At 54.9% G+C, this 26,142-nt stretch overlaps 11 protein-coding genes across 11 annotated transcripts; 5 read left to right on the top strand and 6 right to left on the bottom strand.

The window, feature by feature from the left end:
* Positions 1-137: 137 nt before the first annotated feature.
* BO82DRAFT_426114 (uncharacterized protein) lies at positions 138-2,295 on the bottom strand (the record flags this gene model as incomplete). Its single annotated transcript, XM_025640348.1, has 4 exons — positions 138-980; positions 1,038-1,318; positions 1,378-2,058; positions 2,114-2,295. 4 exons carry the CDS (start codon positions 2,293-2,295, stop codon positions 274-276), a joined length of 1,851 nt encoding a protein of 616 aa, XP_025486679.1. The 3' UTR covers positions 138-273.
* A 216-nt stretch (positions 2,296-2,511) lies between these two features.
* On the top strand, positions 2,512-3,654 carry BO82DRAFT_359104 (SDR family oxidoreductase; the record flags this gene model as incomplete). Its single annotated transcript, XM_025636479.1, has 2 exons — positions 2,512-3,553; positions 3,613-3,654. A coding segment is annotated over exon 1 (614 nt), but the record flags the coding sequence as incomplete, so codon positions are not given.
* A 142-nt stretch (positions 3,655-3,796) lies between these two features.
* On the top strand, positions 3,797-5,918 carry BO82DRAFT_359103 (WD40 repeat domain-containing protein). Its single transcript, XM_025636478.1, has 2 exons — positions 3,797-3,967; positions 4,075-5,918. The coding sequence occupies exons 1-2, from the start codon at positions 3,842-3,844 to the stop codon at positions 5,728-5,730; spliced, it is 1,782 nt and encodes a 593-aa protein (XP_025486677.1). The 5' UTR covers positions 3,797-3,841; the 3' UTR covers positions 5,731-5,918.
* A 235-nt stretch (positions 5,919-6,153) lies between these two features.
* Positions 6,154-9,783, bottom strand: BO82DRAFT_346998 (EF hand domain protein; the record flags this gene model as incomplete). The annotated part of the gene is made up of 2 exons (XM_025633776.1): positions 6,862-9,783; positions 6,154-6,762 (listed from the first exon to the last, which is right to left on the bottom strand). Exons 1-2 carry the CDS (start codon positions 9,691-9,693, stop codon positions 6,154-6,156), a joined length of 3,441 nt encoding a protein of 1,146 aa, XP_025486676.1. The 5' UTR covers positions 9,694-9,783.
* An 856-nt stretch (positions 9,784-10,639) lies between these two features.
* On the bottom strand, positions 10,640-11,333 carry BO82DRAFT_378787 (cornichon family protein; the record flags this gene model as incomplete). The annotated part of the gene is made up of 4 exons (XM_025637650.1): positions 10,640-10,732; positions 10,799-10,865; positions 10,948-11,103; positions 11,233-11,333. The coding sequence occupies 4 exons, from the start codon at positions 11,331-11,333 to the stop codon at positions 10,640-10,642; spliced, it is 417 nt and encodes a 138-aa protein (XP_025486675.1).
* A 959-nt stretch (positions 11,334-12,292) lies between these two features.
* On the bottom strand, positions 12,293-15,843 carry BO82DRAFT_346996 (putative ATP-dependent permease ADP1). The gene is made up of 3 exons (XM_025633775.1): positions 15,639-15,843; positions 13,925-15,556; positions 12,293-13,873 (listed from the first exon to the last, which is right to left on the bottom strand). The coding sequence occupies exons 2-3, from the start codon at positions 15,548-15,550 to the stop codon at positions 12,365-12,367; spliced, it is 3,135 nt and encodes a 1,044-aa protein (XP_025486674.1). The 5' UTR covers positions 15,551-15,556; positions 15,639-15,843; the 3' UTR covers positions 12,293-12,364.
* A 1,369-nt stretch (positions 15,844-17,212) lies between these two features.
* Positions 17,213-17,539, top strand: BO82DRAFT_204891 (uncharacterized protein). Its single transcript, XM_025630637.1, has one exon. The coding sequence runs from the start codon at positions 17,309-17,311 to the stop codon at positions 17,492-17,494; it is 186 nt and encodes a 61-aa protein (XP_025486673.1). The 5' UTR covers positions 17,213-17,308; the 3' UTR covers positions 17,495-17,539.
* Positions 17,284-19,687, top strand: BO82DRAFT_346991 (putative long-chain fatty acid transporter). The gene is made up of 3 exons (XM_025633774.1): positions 17,284-17,515; positions 17,571-18,355; positions 18,402-19,687. Exons 1-3 carry the CDS (start codon positions 17,500-17,502, stop codon positions 19,560-19,562), a joined length of 1,962 nt encoding a protein of 653 aa, XP_025486672.1. The 5' UTR covers positions 17,284-17,499; the 3' UTR covers positions 19,563-19,687.
* A 473-nt stretch (positions 19,688-20,160) lies between these two features.
* Positions 20,161-21,905, top strand: BO82DRAFT_426106 (hydroxyacyl-thioester dehydratase HTD2; the record flags this gene model as incomplete). Its single annotated transcript, XM_025640347.1, has 2 exons — positions 20,161-20,855; positions 21,049-21,905. The coding sequence occupies 2 exons, from the start codon at positions 20,161-20,163 to the stop codon at positions 21,440-21,442; spliced, it is 1,089 nt and encodes a 362-aa protein (XP_025486671.1). The 3' UTR covers positions 21,443-21,905.
* Positions 21,701-24,030, bottom strand: BO82DRAFT_321737 (putative MFS multidrug transporter). The gene is made up of 6 exons (XM_025632743.1): positions 23,762-24,030; positions 23,450-23,707; positions 23,249-23,393; positions 23,164-23,197; positions 22,432-23,105; positions 21,701-22,360 (listed from the first exon to the last, which is right to left on the bottom strand). Exons 1-6 carry the CDS (start codon positions 23,969-23,971, stop codon positions 22,017-22,019), a joined length of 1,665 nt encoding a protein of 554 aa, XP_025486670.1. The 5' UTR covers positions 23,972-24,030; the 3' UTR covers positions 21,701-22,016.
* A 362-nt stretch (positions 24,031-24,392) lies between these two features.
* Positions 24,393-26,045, bottom strand: BO82DRAFT_359097 (methionine aminopeptidase MAP1). Its single transcript, XM_025636477.1, has 3 exons — positions 25,781-26,045; positions 25,311-25,709; positions 24,393-25,230 (listed from the first exon to the last, which is right to left on the bottom strand). Exons 1-3 carry the CDS (start codon positions 25,916-25,918, stop codon positions 24,568-24,570), a joined length of 1,200 nt encoding a protein of 399 aa, XP_025486669.1. The 5' UTR covers positions 25,919-26,045; the 3' UTR covers positions 24,393-24,567.
* Positions 26,046-26,142: the final 97 nt, after the last annotated feature.

The raw sequence follows: 26,142 nt of genomic DNA, 5'->3' as shown, positions 1-26,142 counted from the left end.
GCATCTTGAGGAAAGATCATGGAAAGATCATGGGAACATCACATCATGATGTCCCTGATCGACCATGGCTCACCGCTTAGCCACAAGGTCGGTCAGTATGTCGGACAAGGGCGTCGGTCTGTAAGTCGCAGGTGAGACTCTGGTTCACGGAATTGGTATTCTGCCACAAATGTAGAAGTCCCTATGCTTAAATTCCACATCCTGACCCATTCTGTCACGTAACTACTATCTGCTAAGATCATAGATCATTCAAATGCTATCTACCAGCTTGTGCTAGCTGAACCCTGTGAAATTGCTCAACAGAGACTCCCACTGGATGTCATCAACAGGAAAGATATCATCCAGATCGCCGTAGACGGACGGCCAGACCTGGGGTGGTGGCATGGTAGCCTCATTGGCGACGTCAACGGCCATCATCGACGTATCCTGCCTTGAGGCTGCAGGTTGGGCGGGCGCAGTTGCATTGCCCACAACAGCCCTGATCTGATAGGGATAGCACCGGGCAAGCAGCCGCATTTTCAAGCAAAGGCTACCCATAATGTCTGCCTCTTTGTCTAAAGTCGACATGCCATCGAACTGCGTGTCCAGCGCGTTGGCGAGCTCAGTGATGAGATTGGGATAGTCCGCTGCGTCGACTACGGCCTGCACCTGGGCTTCCAGAGCGGAGTCCTTGCTGGTGGGGATACCCGAGATAATGGGAGTGGTAGTGGCAGTGATGAGCCGGAGAAGGGCAAAGACGGCGGTGGGCACAAAGCCCACGGCGGCGCATACATGGGCAGTGGTTGTTATCGAGATCTGGGCGATCTCCGACACGGGCAAGTGGCTGACCGTGCGGATGAGCTCTTGGCTTCGCTGGATGAGGCCCATCAGCATCGTCGTCCGGACTGCGCAGGCGGGCTCTGCGGTCCACAGGTCCTCTCGGAGAGATAGTTCCTCGAGCCGTAGCTCTGCATGTTTGATCTCGATGCGGATTGCGTTCGCTGTGTGGGTCTGTGTCAATTTCCATCAAAAAGACTCCGAGGAGGTACGAGACGCACCTGTCGATGAAGGGTAGCTTGGGAGATCTTTTTCTATACCCGCCCTCAGGCTATCGAATTGCCGCTGTAGAGCGCCCCGCGTAACCTGGACGAGCATTCTTCCCCCGCTTGCTTGTACCGACGCATAAAGTTCCTCCATTGTTACCAAGAAAGACTCTAGACGGATGAACGGCGCAATCCACCGATCCGACGGATGTTTGGCATCTGCTATCCCCGCGAGGCACTCCTCGGTTCGACCATCATGCTTCATGGTAATCGGTCGGTCGAGCGTGCCACAGACACTGATGTAACATCTAGAGTTAGCCGAAGGAGTGCATTGAGCCGGCGCAGACAAGCTCACCCAACCGATACCCAGAACGTACCGAGCAGCGCCCGCTGCTCATCAGAACTTAGGGCAGGCTTCCTGTGCAGTCCCAGATCATGCACCATCGAAACACCAAACTGGATCAATAACAGTAGTCGCGGGTGATTCTTCTCCGCAGGGTACGAGTACCATGCGCAGTGCACCAACAGACCGCGGAGCAACTCGAGATTCCGCTCGGAGCGTTCCACGACTCGGCACGTAATGTGCTTCATGATCTCCTCGGCGACGGTCTTGCGCAGCGGATGCGCACTGCCGATGGTCGCGGCCACGACGCACAGGAACAGAAACGGCTCGCGAGCCCGCAGACGAGCGGCTGTCTCGCCGTGCGCGAGCACGACAAAGGGGAAGGTGAGCACGAAGTCGCGCTGGAAGGTCGTGACCAATCGCTCCGCCTCGGCTGCACTCAGGAGCCCTCGCTCGACGATGGACGGCTGGCCGGCCAGAGCGGAGCCGATCGGCGGATCGAGCCCGTGCGAGGAGTCCTTAGCAGCGTCGAGCATCGCCGCAATGTCTGGCGAACCCAAATCTGCATCTGCATCCCGAGATGAGGCCCCGTCGTGGGTGGTGAGCGGAGTCGATGTGTGTCCGTTCGGTTGGGTCAAGGCAACCAGCTGCGACATCAGCTGTTCGACCTTCCTCTCTAGCACCTCCACACGGCTGCATCCTGATCAATACTCGCGAGTGCTATAGTAATGTATGTGTGGAGACCTACCTCGGGGCAGTCGGTGCAGCCTTATGCCTGCGTTTCGTCTGCGGAAGGTCTAGGTAGGTGCATGATTTGCCCAGACGAGCGCATCGCTGGCACATGTTGACAGTCTGCGGCGTGCATTTCGCCTTGGCTGCGGTGCATGTTACGCATGCCCTCCTCTTGACTGCAGGTATGGTGGCATTCATTGTGTCACGTAAGTCGGGGGCGGGGGAGCTGGGACTGGCACAGGGAACGGAGCGGCCGGTCAAGTCGGATCGGCCGATGCCCGCCCGTCCCAGCTTGCTAATCAATTGGACCGGGGCAAACGGATCGTCCGGTCGGAGCGGGTTGGATCCCGCCCAATCTATAAGCATCATAGTATACGAGAACTTGAAGAATATATAAGGAAGTGAAATCGAACGCTATCTTACAATGATATCAACAACACATCACACAGCAATCCACACTCATCTGAGCAAGTCATCTGACCAGATCATCTTCATCCCAATCGAAGAATTATGTCTTCCTACGCTATCACCGGAGCCTCCAAGGGCATTGGCCGCGAGTTTGTGCGCCAACTCGCAGCCGATCCAAACAACACAGTCCTGGCCATCGTGCGAAACCCCGAATCGCCCGAGATCGCCGAGCTGACCTCCAAGCACCCCAACGTGCACGCCATCAAAGGCGACGTTACGGACCCCCAGTCGATCCTCGAGGCGGCCGCGGCGGCAGCCGCCGTCACCGGCGGGTCGCTCGATGTGCTAATCCACAACTCTAATGCCGTGGATGTGGCCTCCATGTCCTACACCCCGACCCAGATGCCCTTTGATCCGCAGGCCATGCGGGCCAGCTTCGAGCCGTCGCTCAGTACGAATGTCTACGGCGGTCTCTGGACGACCAACGCCTTCCTGCCCCTGATCGAGAAGGGCACCCAGAAGAAGATCGTGCACATCTCCACCGGGATGGCCGACACGGCGTTCATCAAGAAGGCTGCGGTCAGCGTGGCGGTCGCGTACTCTATCGCCAAGGCCGCTGTGAATGTTCAAGTCGCCAAGTACGCAGTAGAGCTGGCGCCGAAGGGCATCAAGGTGGTGGCTGTGAGCCCCGGCTGGGTGGATACGTGGGAGGGTAAGTAGCTCTGCCTTTATCGCAGACAAGCGAGATAACTGATTACATCGTCGCAGGAGAGAAACCCGCTCAGGTAGTGGAAGCGGATAACTTCTTGCTGAAGCAGTTTCAGGCGGCAAAACCTGACCTCGAGGGAAAGATTCTCCCGGAGGAGAGTGTTCGAAAGGTGCTTCAAGTGGTTGAGCATCTGGATATCGAGGATAGTGGCTTGTTCCTCAGCCACAATGGAGATCGGGAGAATTGGTTCTGAGTGCTCCGGATACTGATGAGATGAGATGAGTTGCATCGGAGAGCTGTACGGTTTGTACTGTATTGACAGATTATTTATTTCTCCGTCTATGATTTTCAATTAGCAAAGTGCATTTGCTCCATTTTCTTCATTTTCTCAGTCCTACCTCGTACGAAACATATTGCCAAATTATGTTGTCATGTTCAAAGGCCACATCAATTGAAGTGATGTACGGAGGGAATGACTTAGTAGTGATTATTAGATAGGGCGGAATATTGTGGCTCCGGCTCCGTGGAAAGTGATGGGTTGCAGAGCAGCCTCCGATAGCTTCATTCCATCTTTCCGATAAACAACGATCCAGTTTCTTTTTTCGGATCGCAACCCCATTAGTCGTCATGTCGTCCTTACTTGGAGCTGGCTATGAGTCTAGCGACGATGACAGCACGCCCTCCGCCCCGCAAACCCAGGCCCCGGTGCCGTCTGCGGCCAAGATTGTCGCCGCGCCCGAAGTGAACACAGAGGTTTGGTCCCTTGAGATTCCTCTCTCCGCTGGATGGCCCTTGGAGAATGCGAACTCTCCTCGCCATACAACACCTCCAAAAGCCCCGCATAGCTAACAGTCCTACAGGATCAAGGACACATGCAGATGATGCTAGCTAACACCTCCTCGACCGCCCTGACCTACAACGCCACATACGATGACCTTTCCCGACCATCCCAAGGCCCGGTCAACCCGTTCAAAGCCACCGGAGGGGCCCACGGCCTCAAGCGCAAGAATGTCCCCACCGGATACGCCGAAGAGGCCGCCATCAGCGAAGCGACCTTCACGGCGCAGCACCGCACCTTCCAGAGTCTCGGCTACACGCGCAACCCGACACAGCCCGAGCAGTTCGTCGGCAACCTCGCCCACGCCGCCCAGTTCGGCGGCCGCGACGTGATCCAGATGAAACCGTCCAAGGCCGTCTCCGCGGCGCTGCGCGCCAAGCGGCAGCGGAAGGGAGACTCGAGCATCGTCGAAGGGGAGGGCGCCTACCTGGGCCCGTGGGCGAAATACCAGTCCGACGACCACTACTACGACGAGCGGGCCGTGGACGGCGACGAGGCGGAGGGGGACCGCGAGCTGGCCAGCGACGAGGAATACGTGTACGAGGACGAGGTGGACGCCGCCCAGGCACCGCTCTCGCACATCCCCCTGCCCATGGACAAGCTGGCGACCGACTACCAGGACGACTCGACCACCGCGGAGACGACCGAGTTCCACGGCAGCGAGCAGTTCGACTACCAGGGCCGGACGTACATGCACATCCCGCAGGACCTGGACATCGACCTCCGTCGGGAGCCCGGCAGCACAAAGAACTTCATCCCCAAGAAACTCATCCACACGTGGAAATCGCACACCAAGCCGATCACCTCGCTGCGCTTCTTCCCGCGGTCGGGCCACCTGCTCCTGTCGGCGGCCGCGGACGGCCAGGCCAAGATCTGGGACGCGTACCACTCGCGCGAGCTGCTGCGGACCTTCTCGGGCCACAGCAAGGCGATCACGGACACGGACTTCCACCCGACGGGGACGACCTTCCTCACGGCCTCGTACGACCGGCAGATCAAGCTCTGGGACACCGAGTACGGCAAGTGCGTGGGGCGGTTCTCGACGGGCAAGACGCCGCACGTCATCCGGTTCAACCCGTCCCCCGAGCTCTCGCACGAGTTCCTGGCGGGCATGTCCGACAAGAAGATCGTGCAGTTCGACACGCGGTCCGGGGAGCTGGTCCAGGAGTACGACCACCACCTGGCGGCAATCAACACGATCACCTTCGTGGACGACAACCGGCGCTTCATCTCCACGTCGGACGACAAGTCGCTGCGCGCCTGGGAGTACGGCATCCCCGTGCCCATCAAGTTCATCGCCGAGCCGTACATGTTCGCCCTCACGCGCGCCGCCCCGCACCCCAACGGCAAGTACGTCGCCTTCCAGTCCGGCGACAACCAGATCGTCGTCTACGGCGCCACCGACAAGTTCCGCCAGAACCGCAAGAAGAGCTTCCGCGGCCACAACAACGCCGGCTACGGCATCGACATCCGCTGCTCCCCGGACGGCCAGTTCCTCGCCTCCGGCGACAGCGCCGGCTACGTCTGCTTCTGGGACTGGAAGACCGGCAAGATGTACCACAAGATCCTCGCCGGCGGCAAGGAGGGCGGCGCCACCACCTGTCTCGACTGGCATCCCCAGGAGACCAGCAAGGTTGTTACCGGCGGGTTGGATGGGATTATTCGCTATTGGGATTAAGTTCCCTTTTCTTTGTTTCTTTAGGTTTATCTTTTTCATCTTCTGCTTTTCAAAAGGGATACATACAATGGTGTTTATGGTATGATGTTGCTTTCATATCAAGGCCTTTTTTTTTCTTTTTCCCAATGTCACGTATAGGCACCGCACTAACTTATGTACTTTACACTTTACAACGCCTAACATCCACGGACTTTCTTCCTCAAGTTGCTGGATGGCTTATCACAGAGGAGCGTTAGGGTAAAATAAGGTGTATACACAGTGACGGCCCTAGCCACTGGCCCTATCCTCGTGAATGCTGATTGACTCCCCAACCCATTCTCACCCGCCGCTATAGGCTAGAATAAGTAACGGTACTGTACTGTGCATATACACATAAATTTATCAGACCCACCCTGACAACTGACTCGACTCGAACTGCAGACACTAAAAACTCGCCATCTCAATCCAACTCGCAACGAACGCCAAGGTGCGGCCGCGATCCATCGCCATGCGCTGCGCAAACTCCTCGAAGTTAAGCTTCGCGCCGCTGCCGCCGCGCTCCTTGGCCTCGCGCTCGATCTTGTTCAAGTACGCCCAGCGCGACAGCGTGACCGGCGACGGGGGCAGGGTCGGACTGGGTCGTTTCGGGAGGGTGGCGGACGGTGGGGGCAGGGGTTGGATGGGCGACGGGGAGAGTTTGGGGGCGGTGGCCTCGGCGTCGGGGGAGGCGGATAGGTGCGAGGTGGGCGCTGGAAAGGAGGTTGAGCCGGTGGGGTCGAGACGCAGCTCGGTGGGGAGGTCGGTGCGGTGGCGGGAGAGGAGAGCCGGTGATGGGGATGGGCCGCGGCTGGTGGTTTGGTGGAAGGTACTTGTGGTTGTGGTCGCGAGGAGGTCTTCCTCGTTGGGACGGTGGTGGGGAAGTGTGGGATCGTAGTATGATGCCGCGGCGGACGAAGGCCTACTCTCTGCTGCTGCTGCTGCTGCTTCGGAGGCAACAGAGGAGGCAGAGAGGGAGGGCGAGGAGGGAGAGATTGCGTGAGGCGGTATCCAGTCCTCGTTGTCCCGAGATCCCACGGGCATATTCAATGGTGACGCTAATGCCGCTGCAGCTGCAATAGGTCTTGTCTCGGTAGGGTCGATAAGTGACTCCACCGGGTCATCAGGGATATGCAAGTCTGGCGTCGGAGGCGCCAAAGCCTGCACGTTATCTAGTCCCTCAACGGCGTACCCGGCCCGTTGGAGGAGGTCGTCGAGCGAACTGTCACGGAGCATGCTCTGCATGGCTGCCTCTGCTCCCTCCTCCTCCTCCTCCTCCTCCTCCTCGGCGTCCTCATCGGCTTCAGATTCCGGCTGCACGATGGGAAGGTCTTGAGCTGCCTGTTTACCATGCTCCATCTGTTCTGTAAGTTCAATCTCACGGGCCCATATTTTACGCTCGGCACGAGTCTCGTAAACCTCCATTAGTAGATCCTCCTTCTGCTTGAAAAGGATGTCAAGCAACTCGTTGAACCCTTGTTGTGTGACTTGATACAAGATCTCCTTTCCGACGTCTCTTTCCACTTCAGGAACTTCGAAGCCGCCCCATCGCTCACTCACGAGAATGCTTCGCGATGAGGTCGATGGGTTTGATCTCACGTCGTAGTCGTCCGTCAGGTCATCCTGGAATCGCACTTTGGACGAGGACCGAGAACGAGGTGACGGCGGGTGTGACTCCGAGGCGGCTGCGTGTGATTCATCACCCTCGTTATCTTCCTCTTCATCTGAGCTAGCCGCGTCCATATCGCTTTGATAGCCAACAGGGGCGGTGGCGCCATCCTCTTCGTCTGTGTAGAATCCTCGCCGTCTCCATCGATCATGAACTCCCATTCGGCGGGTGACGTGGAGACGAACTTGGTCTGTAGCATACATCCTGTTATACACGGCCGTGCCGATGCGAGCCCGATCAACAGGATCTGTGATCTCATGGACTGGAACATACGCTCCGAGAGCACTGACAATGTCCTCATTGCGGATGTGCTCCGGAGGAGGCCAGCGGTCGCTGGCTCCAGACGAACTGGACGCATCATCAGCTGCAGCCCCGGCTTCTTCTACATTTGTCTCTCTTCTCGGTTGGCTTCCAGAAGCTTGGGCAGAACCGGGAACAGAGTGGCGCGTCGTCGGCAACACCGGCCGCGTGACGCCATAATAGCTTCGAACGGCAGCATCACCAATCACCGAGTAGCGGTCGCCAGTATCCGCCCCATCGAGACGAAGCACGCCCTCATTGTCGACAATCTCGAGATCTCCGTCATGATTGACTCGCTTCCCCTCACCCGTCCGTGAAGATTCCCCATTTGGAATGCTACCAGGAAATGCTGAGCTGATCGGTTGGCTTCCAAGAACAACATCCCGAGCGCTGCCTTCCAGGAAATCATCCTCCAAGCCGGCAACCATATCCCTAGTCAACTCCCTGCTGAGGGCGTAGTAAGCTCGGAAAATCCGCAAGAAATCCTTCCTCTCAACGAAGCCATCACCATCAATATCATAGCCCCGGAAGACACGGCGAAGCCGTTCGTCATTGCTCTTATTGTTCAGACTCGCGATGCCCTTCAGGAATTCCTCCAGGCCAATTAGCCCGTCATTGTTAGTGTCGTAGAACGCGAACATGCGATCATAAATCAAGCTCGGGGGCGGTGGCCTGAGAGAAGTGTTCGGCACGAAGCACCGATCAAAAGTCTTCCGGTCGATTGCCATATACACCTTGTTCGGATCGTCCTCCCATTCGTGATTTGCCAGGCACCGGAACTGATCCCATAGCGCGTCCAACTCGGTGTTCTCGAACCCAGTTTCCTTCATCAGCCGCTTGAACAACGATCTCGGCAAGCTGCGCGGCATCATCGTGGGCTTCCCTGGATACCACACCGGCTGCGACTGACGTGGACTGCCAAGGAATGGCGCGGGGATGCGCACCTTGTAGAACATGTGCGTCTTGATATGGACTTGCATGGCTTCACACGTCTCACACAGGTCATAATCGATACAGTTCGCACATCGATACCGGATGCCCTGGATCGGCATCGCACCGCAGCTATTACACGTCACCCCGCGGTGAATATACCCATCCCTCCTCGCCTGGTCCTCCGCGATGTGATACAGCAGATTCAGCAGGTTCTGGCCATCGCGCATCGGCGCCGCTTCATTGTTGTGTTCCGCGCCGTCGCGCCACGAGAACACGCTCTGGTCATCCACGACCGTCTCATCCCCGCCGTCCGCCAGCGGAGCATTGTGCACCCCGGTCATGGGCGACTGGCCTTCCTCAGTCTCGTACGGGAAGCTTGACGTCGAAAGCGTGACTCGCTCGCCATTCTGCCGCCGTCGTCGCAGATCCGCTCCGTAGTTATCGTCCGCGTTGAACCGAACCAGGGCCCGCTCGATGCCCGCGCGCGAGATCCCCCGCCGCTGGAGTTGCTCGATCAGATACTCCCGCTCGGGACTGCCTTCGTCCAGACGGTGACTGGAGGGGAAATCCAGCGCGAGGAAAGACTCCAAGAAGGTATCTTCCATCATCTCCCGCATCCGCTCGGCGTGGTCCTGGGGCACCCCGACCTGCTCCATGAGCTGGTCTCGCGTCGCTAGGAGAGATGGGAGGAGGCCGCTTTCCACGCGGCGGCCATCTTCGGTCTCGATGCGGAAGGTTCCATAGACACCATTGTGGCGCTCGAGTTGTTCGAGGTGCGCGATGGCCCGCGATGAGGGAGTGTCCGCCGCGGCGGCGAAGGACTCATCGGGGAGTTCGTTGTTACTGCTGTTGTTGCGTCGCTGGCGGCGCACAGCGCGGCGGCGATGTAGACGTGAGCCACCAGGAGAAGTATTAGCGCCAGTGTCCCCGGGGTGAAGGAGGTGTTGCCGTATGTAGACGATTGCGTAGGCTGCTGCGACACCGGAGAGGAGGTAGAGAATCGGACGGTACCGTGACAAAGCCAACCGAGGGCGGGCGTCCGACATGGCGGCCAAGGAAAAGAGCGGAGTCTTAGGCGGATAGAAGCATTTCTGTCGATATCAGACTGCTTCGTATACGTGAGTCTGCAAGGTAAGGGGTCAGGTGAACAGAATTGGTCACGACGTGACAAAAGGTAGACAGATTGGATGATGCGGGCTTGTCGAGGTTCTCCGGCGACTTTGGGCGGGCGGAAGCCGCGGCCATGACCGCCTTTGCGGTACGGATTGCCCGCCGAGCTCGAGGTAGCTTCCCAGTATATCTGTAGTACACTATATAGTGTAAAAGCGAATGCTTAATCCACAATTATCTATAGAACCATCATTCTTAACAGAGCCTATCGATGCTCCCGGCTACTCGATGCCACACTTGACATCCTAGAGGTCTACATATCATGTCAAACTACTCCATCCGAGCCACCTGGAGATGATATTGGAAGACACCTAGGGTATCGTACGCTCTTCATTGTCACACCGCTGAAAGTATATACAGCATTATTGAAGACATCAACAAGGAATATAACAATATCAGAGAACCAAGGCAAAAATAAAGCAAATCGAAATTAGACACACATACACATAGCCTCAAGGACCAAGGCCCTAACGCACGATAGGAGGGAGCTCCTTCATCGTCCACTCCTCGAATTTGGAATTAAGAAAGCCAAAACCGCAACAGCTCAAATTCACCTTCACATTGTCGTTGTCGTCAATGATAATCTTTCATAGTCACGTCATTTACAAGTTCTCCTGCTGCAGGCGCCCGGTCGCATCGAATGCATCCCAGCAGATATGTGCCGTACGGCGAATCCAACCCAATCGGGATGCAGCAGCGAGGTTGATACTTGCAGAGCCATGCTTCATCCAGGCCGTTTCAACGAAAGGACAAGGCTTGACGCCCCGCGATACATTAGCCCGGACGGCCGTTGCGCATCGCGTGCTCCGCCGTGTTGCGAATTCAGTGAGACTCGTCGCGGATAAGAGCAACGATCATGCTGTAGAGGTAGAAGAAGAACATGATCAGGTGGAAGCCCAGCTTGATGAAGGATTCCTATGGTAGTATGGTGGTTAGCGGGCACTTCGCCAAGAATGTGTGACGTAAAGCCGATGGGCGAACCTTCTTGTGCACGTTGAGCTTGCGGAAGATCTCGGTCGCATCCAACAAATGCTGGTTCTCGTAGATCCTGTAGCGGGGAAAATGTGGTTAGCGAACATATCGAAAGACCCGTTGCGCTTGCGAGGGCGGTGGTTGCGAGAGTAACGCACTTCTTGGCATTGAACGCCAACAGAGGCAAGTTGAGCACAATAGCGACCCAGTAGCCATTGATGACGAAGAGGATGGTAAGGAATGCATGGACAGCAGCTTCGGGAATAATGTAAGCGTTGAGACGGTTGCAGAGATCGATCGGGTTGATGTAGTCGCTGTAGAAGACTCAAGTTAGCTGTAGATCTTCGAATAGGTTCCGTCGCGATGCATTCGCCGAAGCAATCAGATCACACGCCCAGCTCGGGTTGTTGTCAGTCAAAATGTGCAGGGTATTCAGTCCTTACCATTCCAAATCGCTATACATAATCGTGAAGAAGACTTGAAGGAACAAGTTGACGGCGTTGATCAACACCGCCAACAGATAGAGCCAGGCTTCACCGGACATGGTGGGCAAAAATATGGGGCTGGGAGAAAGTTATTGAGTACCGCAAGAAAAAAGACTCAAAAGAATAGAGTAGGAGACGAGCTGGAAAGCAACAGAGGTCGACAGTAAGCGCTACGAGAGGAAGACCAAAGGAAGAGAGGAGAAGAGAGTAGTAGGGGAAGGTGGAGGATGCAAGCAGGTGGTGAAGTTCATAAGTGAGTCGGTTGTGGATTCGCCCCGATAGGGAAAAGCCGCGAAGGGGATTCGGGAAGCTGGCCAAGGCGGTGAACCGGTCTGGGGAATACAGTCACCGCTTATGGCGTCCTGACTCTGACGTGCCAGTGGTTATATTACGACTGCAAGCCTGGAGGCCAGAGGACTGTAGTTCAATCTATTGATGAGAGGAGATTGTGTCCTTCTGTCATCCAAGTGACCCTTTTCTCAGTCAGACCTTCCACGTCTACCCCACCTGTTGGGTCCGATCCCATTTCAAGATTCACGTGCCAAAACTAGCCAGCCATGATGCTGACTACCAATGACGTGGGGGAACACGTGCTTCGTTCCGCAAAGGGATAACTTGCTACTGCGCCCAGTGAGGATCAAATGGATGACCATTCGTCTATATACAATGTAACTGGTCATTGACAGCTTGGAAATCATGGCTTCAGAAACAAAATTGAGAACAGACGAAAAGGGAAGAAAGGTCGCATAGAAAAGGTCTCATCAACGTGTTCCATCATACAAAGTACATAACGTAAGAAAATCCTAGAAACAAACCCTCCAGATAAGATGCGACCGAAAGGCCACACCTAGGGTTTCGCTCAGGTGAGATATACAGCCGTCACCGCTTCTCAACAAGCAGGATATGCATCGCGCCATATGCAATCACAATGAAGGCGCCGGAGATGACGGCCAGCCCGATAACATCCTTCCACAAGGCAAGGGTATCAAACCCAAAAGCACTCAGAATCGAGGCGCCTGGAACTTCTATATCCAATCCATACTTGTGATCGATCAAGGTCAAATACGTCACTTCATTGACAATCAATGCCTCAAAGCCGTAGTGGAAAATAGATAGCTAGACGAGCGGTCAGCAGGGTACAATGAGTAAGGACTGAATGTATTGGTGACAAACTTACCGTTTGTAGCCACAAAGCAGACTTGGGAATTGCGTCGTGGTTGAGCAGAAGACCGGCAAACAGGAGACTGAACAACATCACAAGACTTCCGATCAAGTTGGCCACTCCTCCGTCACGGAAGATAATACCAATGAAAAGACAAATGTTGGCGGCGGCAAGATTAAAGAGCACCAGCACCAGAATGAATCGGAAAAACTCGCCCCAGGCTGGAATCAGTCCCGTCATTGGATACACAATCATCCCCATAATGATTGGTGGCAGAAGTCGAAGAGGTACGATATCAAACACCACTTTAGCCGCAAAATAGGTAATCGGATGGTAGTAGCCATTTGCTCTCTCACGTACGAAAAGAAGTCGCTCCGATGAGAAGACGGTCAGACTAGTCAGGGTACTGAAGCCAAATAATGCTAGGATGAAAAAGAAGAGACCCAGTCGGTTCTGGAAGCCCTTAATGTCGTCAGTCAGTCCATAGAAGAGGTAACCACACAGGACAGCAAGCAGAATGGAGATCGCAAAATGGGTAAGCATCAACATCGGATTGCGGTACAGGTTCCTCCAGGTCCGCTGCGAGAGAATCAAGAATTGGCGGAAGAGGCCAATTCGAGCATAACCCTTGGATGTTACAACATGGGGAGCAGAGAGAGCTTCCGGGTTGGCGAATCCGTTGGCCGCCCGAGCATTCTGGATGGCGGCCACAATTTCGTCATGCACAGAGCGGGCAATATCCGACGAGATGTAATTGGAGACCAGGATATCAAGATCTGTCTGGCCTGGAGCGACAGGTGGTAAATGATCGGGTTCTTCGGGAGTCTGGTGCGGTATAATAGCAGGTTGACGGGATAGACGCAGCCATTGCTGAGTGTCGTCCGCCACATCATCCAATTGCACATCCTCTTCATCAGTCTTGGGTGTAGACGGTGCCTCGGGGTCCTTTTTCCGTGAGTATAGTTGCCTGTCCTGCCGTTGTTTGAGCGAGACTCGCCGCTGACTCTTGGGCCGTCGGTTCGCTTCCAAGGTACTGCTGGAATTATCCTCCAAGCTTACGTTTGATGCGCTTGCGACGGATTTGACCGCTCTCAAACTGCTTGAAGCTGTCTTGGGGGGATCCATACGCGCACTCGACAAAGGAGATCCGACTTCGTCGCTGTAAGAGCGAGTAACACTGGCATGCATCGTAAGATCAACCAGGTAATCAGCGATATTAAAGCCCGGAGGGCAAGAGTATCCCGCCTGATCGAAGTATTGTTGACATGTCGAGAATGGGCCAGAGTAGACAGTTTTTCCTTTAGCAAGAAGAATAAGTCGATCGAATAGAGCCACGATGTTGGATCTCGGCTGATGAATGGTGAAAATGACAGTCCGGTTGTATGTCTTTGCCAAAGTGACCAGGCACTCCACAACATTGAAGGCATTAAACGCGTCCTAATTGAACTTGTGAGCGAATGCTGCATGCACCAGAACTTCAAAACTCACCAAGCCACTAGTGGGTTCATCCAAGAAAAGTATACTGGGGCTCGTGACAAGCTCGCAAGCGATTCCCACTCGTCGCTTTTCACCGCCAGATATGCCTCGGCCTTTACCTTCCTCGGATCCGATCAATTGATCTTTGATGTGTAAGATTCCAAGCTGCTTCTCGACTTCGAATACTCGTTGTTCCTTGGCAGCTCGGCTCATGTCCCGAGGAAGCCGCAGCAACGCACTGGTCAGGATAGTCTCATGCACGGTCAAAGTGGGAAGCATAGTGTCCTCTTGGTCGACAAAACCAATCATAGATTTAAAATCATGGTCGCTGATTTTCTCTCCATTGATATAAAATTCACCACGAACCGTGCCTCTCTTGTTCTTCCTAGCAAGGATGTCAAGGAAGGTGGTCTTGCCTGCTCCTGAAGCACCCATGATAGCCGTAATTTGACCGGGTTGGGATGCACCCTGGATGCCACTGAGGATTTCCCTCCCGTTAAGATAGTATGAGACATTGTCCCAGTACAGGGCTGCTGGCTTGTGTTCGGCTAGGAGTTTGGCCGCCTCATCGTCAGAGTCGTCGGAGAGGGGCAATTGTATGCGACCATAAGACCTGCGCGACAAGTACCATACTGCTAAGATCACAGCCACGACGAAGAGAGCACATCCTGCAATGACGCCAGCAATGAGAGGGGTATTGATCTGTTTGACAGGGCGAGTATATCCGGGGACGTCTGTTCTATACAAACACTCTCCTGCATTGCAGTTCAGCGTGATACTTTTATCACCAAAGACTGCCTTGATTAAATCATCCATCGCCGGCTCCTGGAACTTGCTTCCATCGTCGGGACTACCTCCTTCGGTCGAGACGGACGAAAACGATGCCGGACCCGCGATCGATTCTCGGAGGAAGTCGCCAATGTCAATGGATCCCTCCTCGCCACACAGCATGCGTCCAGGAATACACTCGCAGTGGATGTTTTCGCACGTGTAGTGAGTCTTGTTTTGGTTGTGAGTCGTCTCCAGTCCCCACTGACACGTATCCAGGCCGCAGTAGAAGGACTCTACCTTGCCTACCCAGAACTGAAAATTGCAGGTGTTATCCTCTGCCTCGCATGAGAATGTAACCTGAGGCTTGCGATCCTTCAATTGGTCCAGGATCTTGCGGTTGGTCACATCACACATCTGGAAATTCTCCTTGACAGTAACACCTTGCTTGTAGCAAACGCCGCCCTCTCCTTCTGGCATCATGGCATTACAAGCATCGTCCGTTTGACAGACGTTACAATTGAGACCCTCCCAGCCATCCTTACATGCGCACTGCCCATCCTTCGGCGGCGACCTCTGGTGCCCATCGGCCAACGATCCACACAACGGCTGTGCACAATCATCGCCTCCGAAGCCGGGCGGACAGACACATTTTCCTGTGAACCTATCGCATGATGCATACTGGGCGCATTGGAAGGCGTCTAGTTGACAGTTGAAGCACGGAGGGCACCCGTCTGGCCGATCGCTGAAGGTGGAGAAGAGCGGAGGTATTAGCTCGGCTTCGGAGTAGTTGCTCCGCGCTGCAACAGCAGATGCAGATAACGAGAGCCCGAAGGCCAGCGAAAGGTGTAGTATTGATGGAAGCCTCATCCTGAGCTAGAAAGAAAGTATAGTTGTCAGCGACAATGTACCCGGAGAGACAAGAAGGTTGCTGGCGAATATCGATCGAGGTGCGCACCGGAGAGACGCCCAATGCGGAGTAAATGACGAGCAACGCCGAAGTAATCAAGAAGCCAAGTGGTGCATCGGGCTTCCCTATCAGAAGAAGGCTACCAACAGGGCTGGGCAAGAAAGAAGAGTACCAGGAAGAAGGGCCGGAAATTGCTTGTGTGGATGGAAATGAGACGCGCGACAAAAACAAGCAAAGAGGCGGTAAGTTGATGATGGCGAGAGATGAGGAGGGCGGAGGTTGGAAGGGAAACCGGTTGGGGTTGGGGCGATGACGAGGGCGGAGATGCGCTAAACCAGCCACGGCCTGACAGCCTGGGGCACCAATGAGTTCTCGGGAAGCTACTGCGTACCCACTGCCAGCAGGCACACAGGTACCAGGAACCCTCTTGTCTGGATTATTCCCTTCTCCATCAACACATTCTTGTTGATTTCGTTGAGATTAGTATCGCAATACTTGCTTCAATTGTGAACTCAAAGTTGACCAATTTCCTGTCTAATCTTCCCCTCCTTTGTACCTGTGCTCTGAAAATATACTTATTCCGCACCCACTTTGCTGCTTGCGCAATCATCATCCGTCAAATAACCTCAGAAGCATTGAAAAGTGGTTCTGAAAACTACTATGCCATGTTTCCACAACAAGAAAAGCGATCTTCGAGGGATTGTGATTCAGTCCAATCGCACGTGCGCGCTCCTCCCCCGGAAAACTGTACATCGGGGACCAGAGACACGCCTAGTTCCGAGCGCTGACACACGCCCCCGCATTAGGCACGCTGCTCATACCGCGACTACGAGGGTCTAATGGTCAATCATCTGAAGCCCAGTATCACCTCCGACGTGGCTGATCTATGTCGCACCCTCTAGTCTATGACTTACCCCAACGATCTGTCGGAGGACCAGCTTAGTCCACCTATCACTCGCCGCCTACAGAATGGTCGCCTTGGCTTGACTTCGCATCAGGGTGGTGGCGAAAAGCTACTTCAATGGCGAACAGTGCCCTCATCATTATCCCGAGGTCCAATGAATCCCAATAGTAATATGACTATTGTTGCTGTCATGCTAAGCGACTCCAAGCTTCAGAGACCCACAGTCGGTGGATTGGAAATACAACTGGAGGGTCCCGAGGGTCCACAAAGCTATTCAAGGCTGCCATGCTAACGCTACCTTGTTGTTCGATATGCCTTTAGTGACAGGGTCACCTACGAACGAGGGTTATTGTTAGCCCTGAGAAGATTGGTTAGCATCCATGCACAGTACCCTCGAGTAACGTTCAGAACGCCTAAATCGCTTGGCCATGTGAAACCTAGGCTGAAAAAGTGGACACACCGTCACTGTAATAACTACTCTTGTCATATTTGCCCGACGACAAAAGTGATCGATATTCCAAAAAAAAAAAAAAAAAAAGCAGCAAGGTGAGGTGCACGGTACCCTTGCCTGGTTCCTATCATCATGTCGAGGGAGTATGAGATCCAGGGGAGGCGATCAATCGATGGGATCGGTGATGTTAGGCGAGGTGGGTAAGTTGGTGGGGCCTTCCCAACTTTATCCCCCATTCATACATCCATGCCGGAGAAGTTCATCCACTGCATAACTCTGCATAGTCCTCCTGCCGAGGTATGAACCGGTATGATGTCTGACGTTCATTGTTCTGCCCCGTTTAAGTCATGAGTCTTCTAAAGAATGGATACTCACCCACCACCCCTCTTTTCCTTCTTTAATACATTCATTGCACCCCTATCCTTGCACTTTCTTTTGGCTTCTGTGCTGTTGGAGTGTCGCGCGAGATTTGAGGTCCTCTTGCCCCCCATCCCTTCCCCTTTGACCTTCCCAACTCCCCGGAGCCCTTGTCACTTGCCTAGTGGCTAGGCAGCATGCTTGAGATTCCTGGTGAATATGCTAGAACATTAAAAAGTATATGGTTTCATATCACTGACTTAGCTAGATGTCCCTCTGTCTCTGGCCGGGCCGGCGCTGGCCACTACCCTCGCTTATTTGAATGCGAAGTACTCGCTCTTCTATGATCGCATATTGATCAAGGTTCTTCTCAAGATTGCCTTTAATCTCCGGTCGGGCGAGCGTCGCGATAAAGTCAACTTATTCTACAAGCTCGAAGACCAGGCCTTGAATCCTAAAACGAAGGACCGGCCGTTTCTTGTCTACAACAGCTGCACATGGACTTTCCAAGAGACTTACACTATAGCATTGCAGTATGGTGCCTGGCTCAAGAGTGTGCATGGCGTCAAAGCCAGGGAGGTTGTGGCCATGGACTTTATGAACTCGTCAACTTTCATCTTCATCTGGTTTGGTCTCTGGAGCATCGGCGCCATCCCCGCTTTTATCAATTATAATCTCACGGGGAAGCCTCTGACGCATTCCATCTTGACCTCATCCGCGAGGTTGCTGCTGGTAGACGAGGAGCTGCGCGCCCAGATCCCTCCTGAGCATCTTGAGGATTTCGCCTCCCCAGGGTTTCGAGAAGGCAAAGGATCTGTGGATGTGGTTTTCTTCACACCTGAAGTGGAATCGCAGATCCTACAAATGAAGCCCACTCGAGAGGACGACAAAGTCCGCGATGGCATCAGGATGCGGGATACAGCTCTGCTTATCTATACAAGTGGGACTACGGGTCTTCCCAAGCCTGCTATTATCGGCTGGAGAAAAGCTTGGAGCTCAGGTATCATGATCACAAACTGGCTCGGTCTTCGGAGCACGGACCGATATTATACAGTAGGTAATTCCATTCGCCTTGAGAGTGATTGCTGACTTGAGGCAGTCCATGCCACTATACCACTCATCGGCCTCTCTGCTAGCTGTCATGCCGTGCCTCTGGGCTGGCTGCACGGCCCTTGTTGGCCGCAGATTCTCTGCGCGCAACTTTTGGCAAGAGGTACGAGAAGGTGATGCGACAATCATCCAATACGTTGGGGAGACTCTAAGATACCTCCTTGCTGTGCCTCCTGCTCTCGACCCGGTCACTGGAGAGGACCTGGACAAGAAGCATAACCTTCGCCTGGCAGTGGGCAACGGCCTCCGTCCAGACATCTGGAATCGAGTGAAGCAGCGCTTCAATATCCCTACCATCGCCGAGTTCTACGCATCTACTGAGGGTACATCCGGGGCATGGAATCTTTCTTCCAATGATTTCACCGCCGGAGCTATTGGTCGGAACGGAGGGTTCACCGGTTGGATTCTCCGGCGCAGTGTAGTGGTTGTCAAGATTGATGAAGTCTCGCAGGAGTTCTGGCGCGACCCGAAGACTGGCTTCTGCAAAGCGATGCCTCGAGGTGAGCCTGGAGAATTGCTGTGGGCGGTGGACCCCACGGATCCTAAGGAGACCTTCACCGGGTATTTCAACAACTCCAAGGCCTCGGAAGGCAAGCTTGTTCGGGATGTTCTGCGCAAGGGCGACGCCTATTTCCGGACTGGCGACCTGGTTCGATGGGACAAAGAGGGCCGATGGTACTTCAACGACCGTTTGGGCGATACATACCGCTGGAAGAGCGAGAATGTGTCTACTGCCGAGGTGGCCGAAGTGCTAGGTGGCCATGCAGACGTGCACGAAGCGAATGTGTACGGGGTGGCGCTTCCCCACCACGATGGCCGGGCTGGCTGTGCGACTCTTCTTCTCCAACAGCAGACCCGCGCTGAGGATTCCACTGCTTTGATTCCTCCTTCTCAGGAGACACTGAGCAGTTTGTCGGCACATGTTCTGAAGAACTTGCCGCGTTATGCCGCCCCGCAGTTTCTGCGCATCACGCGGGCTATGCAGACGACAGGGAACAACAAGCAACAGAAGCATGTTTTGCAGTCGCAAGGTGTGGATCCGTCACTGGTTGCTGCCGACGATAAATTGTACTGGCTGCAGGGCAGCCAATATGTTCCATTTGAGCGAGATGACTGGAGTCGATTGCAAGCTGGAAAGGTAAAGTTGTGAAGGTGGATGACAGGATATGATATGTGTCGGGCACATATATTCTGGGAATTTTCCAAAGTACAGTACATACCAAGGTATACCCTGTCTATAGTTTCTGCATAATTTCAAACAATGTTCAAACAGTGGGCTTACTGAGCTGAGCGGGAACTTACTTGAGTATGAATTAGTCGAGATGCCGAAGGGATCCACTGAGTGGGTCCTCTCGGAAGATGGCTGGCTTCTCAAGGCTATCTGACTTTGGGGGGACTTGTACGCTTGTGCGGTACTTTGTATGCTGCAAACAGTCGCGAGGAAGACGTACACCGAGCCAGATGTTCAAGATGAGAGGCAACTTGCAACTCACTCAGTTCGAAACACATTCGAGCGATCGCGTTATCTTGACTGCGTATCTGGTCTTTTTACTGTACCCAGTCCAATGCCGATCTCGAGCATAACGGTTACTCGGAAAGTCCCCGGTCTCGGAAAGGCCCATCGCGACCGAGGTATAAATTGCCCACTGCGTCTCCCCGCGCCAGCCAGTTGGAGATCTCTCCACCGACTCTATCTTCTTTCACAACATCGACAGCACTCAACACCACGAATCACCCAGTTTCCCACCATGTCCTTCTCCATGGCACGCTGTCCCTCGCTACGATGCATGCGGCTCAAACACTGCCTCAATGCAACAAGAGCCAGCCGCCAATTCTCCACCCATAACTCTCTCCGCACGAACTCCAACACCGACACCTCCGCATCCGCCATTGCAACAGCCTTCCTCTGGCGCTTCCAATCCCTCGGCCCACAAACTCGCACGCAGATCCTCGACGCCAACCAACTCCAGCTCCTGTCGATCACGCTCAACCGGCCCTCTCTCTTCCCCAACTCCCCATCCTTGTCCAACGCCTCGACGCCGCTCCCCACCGGCACCCCGCTCCCCGCCGGCTACCACCTCGTCTACTTCACCCCGGCATTCCTCGAAACCGAACTCGGCATCGACGGCACCGACGCCTCTTACAATCCAGCCGCCCCCTTCACCCGCCGCATGTGGGCCGGCGGGGAGGTGCAATGGCCGCGGGACGCCACGACCGGCCGACCGAATTTCCTCCGAGTGGGCCAGGAGGTCCACGAGACGACGCGGGTGCTGAGCGCCTCGCCCAAGGTCGTCCGCAAGACCGGCGAGGAGATGATCGTGGTCGGCGTGGAGAAGGAGTTTCGCAATGAGGATGGAGTCGCGGTTGTAGATCGGAGGTACGTCGTTCGTCCGGGTCCCCTCCCCCGCAACCCCTCATTTCAGTATAGTTCTCCTGCACCAAAGTCCCCCAAGATCTGCAGCACGGCGCTCAAACCCCCCATCTCCCCATGCCCCATCCCTCGATGCAACGCAAACTAAACCAGAAGGGAAAACCAGGAACTGGATCTTCCGCAAAGCCCTACCATCCCCCGTCCCACCATCAACCACCCCACGACCCCCACCAACGACAACTGAAAACAGCAACTTAACTCCCAGTACCGTGACGACGACGACGACAACGACAGGCAAGACCCACACGCGCACCCTCCGGCAGACCCCCGTCACGCTCTTCCGGTTCTCGGCCTTGACCTTCAACCCGCACAAGATCCACTACTCGACGCCGTGGGCGCGCGAGGTCGAGGGCCACCGCGACATCGTCGTGCACGGGCCGTTGAACCTGATTGCCATGCTGGATCTGTGGCGCGATACGCGGATTTCTCGGGGATTGCCGCTGCCGCTGCCGGAGAGCATCAGCTACCGCGCGACGAGTCCGCTGTATGTCGAGGAGGAGTATCGGGTAGTGTTGGATGAGGAGGCGCGGGATGGGGTGGGGCGGGTCCGGATCCTGGGGCCGGGGGAGGTGGTGGCTATGAAGGCTGAGATTCGGTAGTTGCTTCTCTATTCAACAGGATAGGGCGGGGGGATGTTGAAGAACGTGGCTCTGCTTTCCCTCTGACTGTATAGTATATAGACGCTCTGGTCGGTTCGGGTTTGAGTATGTCACCAGAGGATGAGCGTGGAAGGTCTGATGCGGTAGGCTGGGATCAGTCATCACCCTACAGGGTTTTGATGTCTGCCTGGGTTGAAGCTAGCTATCCGTTTCTCGAGCACCGTGATTTGTGATTCTATCTTTAGATACATTGCTGATCTCTGACTTTCCCTATAGTCACTAATTACAGTAACTATTTTAACTTGCAGGCACCGTACGACATCGCACCCTCTATCATTCAGACATATATTCATGTACCCATCAAAACATGCAGTAACTCTAAACCTGCAGCCAACAAGACCCCCTCACCCCTGGCTACAAACCCGAATTTGTTGACACACACACACGCACACATACAAAGAATTCTAAAACACGCTACATCAACCCATAACCATATCCTTTCCATCCGCGCAGAGCCCAGAGCCCAAAGCTTATGGTAACACAACACAATCATATCCCATGTGAAAGTCAAGTCTTACCGACTCAACCTCTTCTCATGAATAAAAAAGCTCGACACAAGCGAGCAGAACACGACCCCAACCACAAAGGCAAAGCTCTTATTGGTCGCCCAGCCGTAGCAGCTGCGCACCACCTTGGCCACGGCGGGATCGAGCGTCTTGATGAAGTCCAAACTCTGGCGGACGCCGGCCACGATCGAATCGATGTCGTCGCTGTCGCGCAGGGCCCACTGCAGCCGGTCCCGAAGGACCTGCTGCACGACGGTCGAGGAGAGCGAGAGGCCGATGACGGAGCCGAGGGAGCGGAAGAGGTACGAGCAGGCTGTTACGACGGCTTGGTCTTCGGGGGTTGCGTTTGAGACTGTTGGCCAGAAAAGTTAGCGGTGGAGGGGGAGGGGCTGAGGGATATGGAATGGAAGCGGGGCGGCGTACTCAGGCTGATAAGCGTGGATGTGACGCCGGTGCCGTTGCCAAAGGCACAGAACACCGTGCCCAGGACCATGACGGTGGTGTTCTTGAAGGCGCCGCCGGAGGCGAGGGTGATGATTGTCAGGCCCAGCGTGAGCAGCGCGTACGCGAAGACCGTCAGCCAGTAGAACTTGCCCGTCCACTTCATCACGAAGCCGGCGAAGAGCGAGCCGCTGACGCCGGCGAGGATGCTGGGCAGCAGGCGCAGGCCGGCAATCGTGGCTGAGACGCCGTCGACGGCCTGGAAGTACAGCGGGATGTAGAAGAGGGCGGCCAGCCAGCCGCCGAAGCTGAAGAAGTTGCAGCCGTAGGCGGCGAAGAAGGTCTTGTTGAAGATTATGTGGCCCGGGGCGAAGGGCTCGGCGGCGTAGAAACACTCCACCACCACGAAGAGCGCGAAAAGCGCCACCGACACGCTCAGCGAGATCACGGTGATCGGGATCGTCCACGAGACGTTGCTGCCGCGGTCCAGCCCCAACAGGAATCCGAAGACCGCCCCCACCAGAACGATCGCCCCTGGAAAGTCGATGCGCCCCAGTTTTGTCCGCCAGTGACTATCCTCCACGGTCGGCAGGTGAAGCATCAAGGTAACGGCGACGAAAGCAAGAGCGCAGAGGGGTGCCTGTGCGATGAACGCCCTGGCGACCTAGGGTTAGAGGTCTGTTCTGTTTGTCCAATACAGTAGAGTGGACTCACCATCGCCAGCCGATGTAATCAGCCAAGATGCCACCTGCAGTGACCGGTCAGCGGGAAGCAGAGAGTAGCAGCGCGAGTGTCTTACCGAGTGGTGCGCCAACTCCGGCACCGGTCGCGTAGATCATGTTGATGATCCCCTGCCACACACCTCGTTCGCGGAGAGGCACGATGTCGCTCATGAGGATGCTGACTACAGTCGTCATACCGCCGCCTCCGACACCTTGGAAAACCTGTTGTAGGGTTCCTGATTAGCACATATCAAGTACAGAGGAACAGGATCACTCACCCGTGCAGCGATGAGCTGGTTGATATCCTGCGCAAGACCACAGAACAGACAGCCAATCCCGAAAATGGCATAGGCAAACAACAGGCAGGTCTTGCGACCAAAAATGTCACTCAATTTTCCATACAGGGGCTGGAAGGAAGTCAGAGTCAAAAAGTACGAGGTAGCGATCCAATTTGTCAGGTTCAGTGCCTTGAGATCGCTACCAATTTGACCATAACTAGCCATGATGATAGTCTGATCGGCTGCAGACAGGAAGATCTAGCCAAAAGAGTTAGCACTTTGTCTATTGGAAGGACAAGCAAGAATACATACCCCTATAGAGATCGCCGGAAGGATATACTTCAGGTTTGGGCGTGCCTCCGACGCAAATTTGGTCTGATTCTCCTCCTCGTCCCGCGCGGGGAGCTGTTGGGTGCCAGCCTCAACATCGCCGCCGACGTTGGAGATAGTCCCTGTGGGTTGAGTGTTACTTGGAGACCCCAGCAACGGGGATGTCTCTGTCGGGGTTCTTTCCGGGAGCATTATTGACTCCAGCGCCGTCTCCACTGACTAGAGACTAGAGAGTCAATATGCACATGAATTGCAGGCACAGGAAAGGAAAAAAGATGAGACGAGGGAGGCTTGGACTATGAGGTGCTTCATAGTGCTTCTCACGTGCTGATAAGCCTCCCCACCCATTCCTGACAAATCACAGTCGGATCAGGCTGCCATCCCCACCTTGCCTGAGGCCCTAATCGTGATAAGATGCACTACTATTCCTAATCCAGGTCCGACCGTCGGAGGTTATCCGCCTGCCATTATCTGCTATCATCATTGATTGGCTATGCTCCTTATCCATCTACCGCCCCATCCATCGCCGAGGTTGTTGTTCGGCCCGGTTGGAAGTGAAGCCATGCTGCAGAAACATCCTGGATCCATGGTATTGTGGATTCCCCTGGAAGAATAGAGGAAAGCCCGATCATAATAGTTGTGGCTATGCATGTCTTCTAAATATTACAGTTCCAAAGGAGTGACGCCAAAATCGAAGGACAAAAAATACACCAAATCGTTGACAAGGACGTTACGGAATCTCTTCATGAATGCTCTACTCTATCTCGTCTCTCTGGCAACAAGAAATCTTATGCATCTGTCTTGGGTTCCTCAGCCACGGGAATGGGAATGGGACCACCAGGCGAGTCCGGCAGGCGAGCGGTCAGAACCTCCACGCCATCCTCCGTCACCAGCAGCGTGTGCTCAAACTGAGCCGACAGCTTGCCATCGGCAGTGGAGCTGGTCCAGTCATCCGGCCACGTGCGGTCGCGGTGAGTGCCCAGGTTGATCATCGGCTCGATGGTGAAGCACATGCCGGGCTTGGCCGTGCCGACCGCCTTGTTCTTTGCGTAGTGGGGAACGTTGGGAGCGCAGTGGAAGAGCTGGTTGATACCGTGACCACAATAACTCTTGACCACACTGCAGTCGCGGGACTTGGCGTGCTTCTCGATCACATTACCGGGGTCTCGGAACAGCATGCCGGGCTTGACCAGCGCGATGGACTGGTCCAAGCACTCTCGCGCGGTCTCCACGACTCGCACGGCGTCCGGGTTGGCCTTGGCCTTGTCACCGACGTAGTAGGTCTCGTTGATATCGCCGTGGAAGCCGTTGTGGTACAGGGTCACGTCGATGTTGACAATGTCGCCGTCCTCCAAGGGGCGCTGATCGGGGATGCCGTGACAAATAATCTCGTTGATCGAGGTACATACCGACTTGGGGAAATTGACGTAGTTGAGCGGCGAGGGGTAGGACTAGGCCGCGTAAGTTGCGAAGATCATTCACGAAATACCCTCTGTAGCATCCTCTGCGGGCAGACAACGACACCACTTACATCACGCTCAACGCAGGCCTTGTGAACCACCTCATCAATGTAGTCGGTTGTGACACCGGGCTTGATCTCCCGCGCAGCAATGTCCAGAACCTCACGAGCCAAGCGACACACTTTGCGCATACCCTCCTGCTCCTCTTTGTTCAGGATAGTGATGTTGTGGCGACCAACAAACTTCTGCTCGGATCGGGGAATGCCATCCTTGGCGTAGTCGGGGTGAGGGATGGACTTGGGGACAGTTCTCCGGGGGGACAGCGGGTAGACGGGCCTCAGGTCGCCGGCAAAAGGGTAGGAAGGGAAGGGGTTGTAGAGCCCCGTGGCTGGATCTGGTTCAGAAACTACTTTGGGTGTAAAGAGGTTGCTCAGGAAATTACTCTTCTTGTGAATCGTCTTGTGTTCGCTCTGTGCAAGGGAGGGTTAGCCATAGTCAAGAGACAAGCACTGCAGAGAGGCACAGAAAAGGAGATCCGTACCCAGCTCTTCTTGAAACAGTCCTGCGAGCAGAAGAAGCTATCCGTCCCTTGTTTAAGGCAAGTCGGACACTGTAGCGTTCCGGCATTCTTATCGCAATCCACACCGATGCATTTCCGGGCAGCGACTTCGGCAGTCATCTTGAGAATGTGTCAAATGCAGAGATGGAAGAAAAGAGACCGTCTCAAATTGCACGCAGAGAAAGAGAAATAGCGATGCTTCAGAAGGGCTATGGAAATGTTCCGCAGCGCAAAGAGGGAAAAAATGGGACAATCCCCCGCGGCTGAGCGGCGCCAATCGCCGTTCCGCCAATCCAGGCAGAAAACTATGTACCGTTCCAGAGACGGCCTAGTGCAGGGCACGG

Source organism: Aspergillus uvarum (genome assembly GCF_003184745.1).
Source record: "Aspergillus uvarum CBS 121591 unplaced genomic scaffold BO82scaffold_84, whole genome shotgun sequence".
In the NCBI taxonomy this organism is placed as follows: domain Eukaryota; kingdom Fungi; phylum Ascomycota; class Eurotiomycetes; order Eurotiales; family Aspergillaceae; genus Aspergillus; species Aspergillus uvarum.
Note: the sequence above shows the minus strand (reverse complement) of the source record. Positions and strands in the feature narration are given on the sequence as shown.

Excerpts from the sequence above, each read along its gene's own strand:
- BO82DRAFT_359103 (XM_025636478.1), top strand. The coding sequence starts at position 3,842 with ATGTCGTCCTTACTTGGAGCTGGCTATGAGTCTAGCGACGATGACAGC. Across the intron at positions 3,968-4,074 it reads CGCCCGAAGTGAACACAGAG|GATCAAGGACACATGCAGAT; the intron begins GTTTGGTCCCTT and ends ACAGTCCTACAG.
- BO82DRAFT_346996 (XM_025633775.1), bottom strand. The coding sequence starts at position 15,550 with ATGAGGCTTCCATCAATACTACACCTTTCGCTGGCCTTCGGGCTCTCG. Across the intron at positions 13,874-13,924 it reads ATGAACCCACTAGTGGCTTG|GACGCGTTTAATGCCTTCAA; the intron begins GTGAGTTTTGAA and ends AAGTTCAATTAG.
- BO82DRAFT_204891 (XM_025630637.1), top strand. The coding sequence starts at position 17,309 with ATGGATACTCACCCACCACCCCTCTTTTCCTTCTTTAATACATTCATT.
- BO82DRAFT_346991 (XM_025633774.1), top strand. Across the intron at positions 18,356-18,401 it reads GCACGGACCGATATTATACA|TCCATGCCACTATACCACTC; the intron begins GTAGGTAATTCC and ends GACTTGAGGCAG.
- BO82DRAFT_321737 (XM_025632743.1), bottom strand. The coding sequence starts at position 23,971 with ATGCTCCCGGAAAGAACCCCGACAGAGACATCCCCGTTGCTGGGGTCT. Across the intron at positions 23,198-23,248 it reads CGGAGTTGGCGCACCACTCG|GTGGCATCTTGGCTGATTAC; the intron begins GTAAGACACTCG and ends CGGTCACTGCAG. Across the intron at positions 22,361-22,431 it reads ATCCACGCTTATCAGCCTGA|TCTCAAACGCAACCCCCGAA; the intron begins GTACGCCGCCCC and ends TCTGGCCAACAG.
- BO82DRAFT_359097 (XM_025636477.1), bottom strand. The coding sequence starts at position 25,918 with ATGACTGCCGAAGTCGCTGCCCGGAAATGCATCGGTGTGGATTGCGAT. Across the intron at positions 25,710-25,780 it reads ACTGTTTCAAGAAGAGCTGG|AGCGAACACAAGACGATTCA; the intron begins GTACGGATCTCC and ends TCCCTTGCACAG. Across the intron at positions 25,231-25,310 it reads AGGCCTGCGTTGAGCGTGAT|TCCTACCCCTCGCCGCTCAA; the intron begins GTAAGTGGTGTC and ends TACGCGGCCTAG.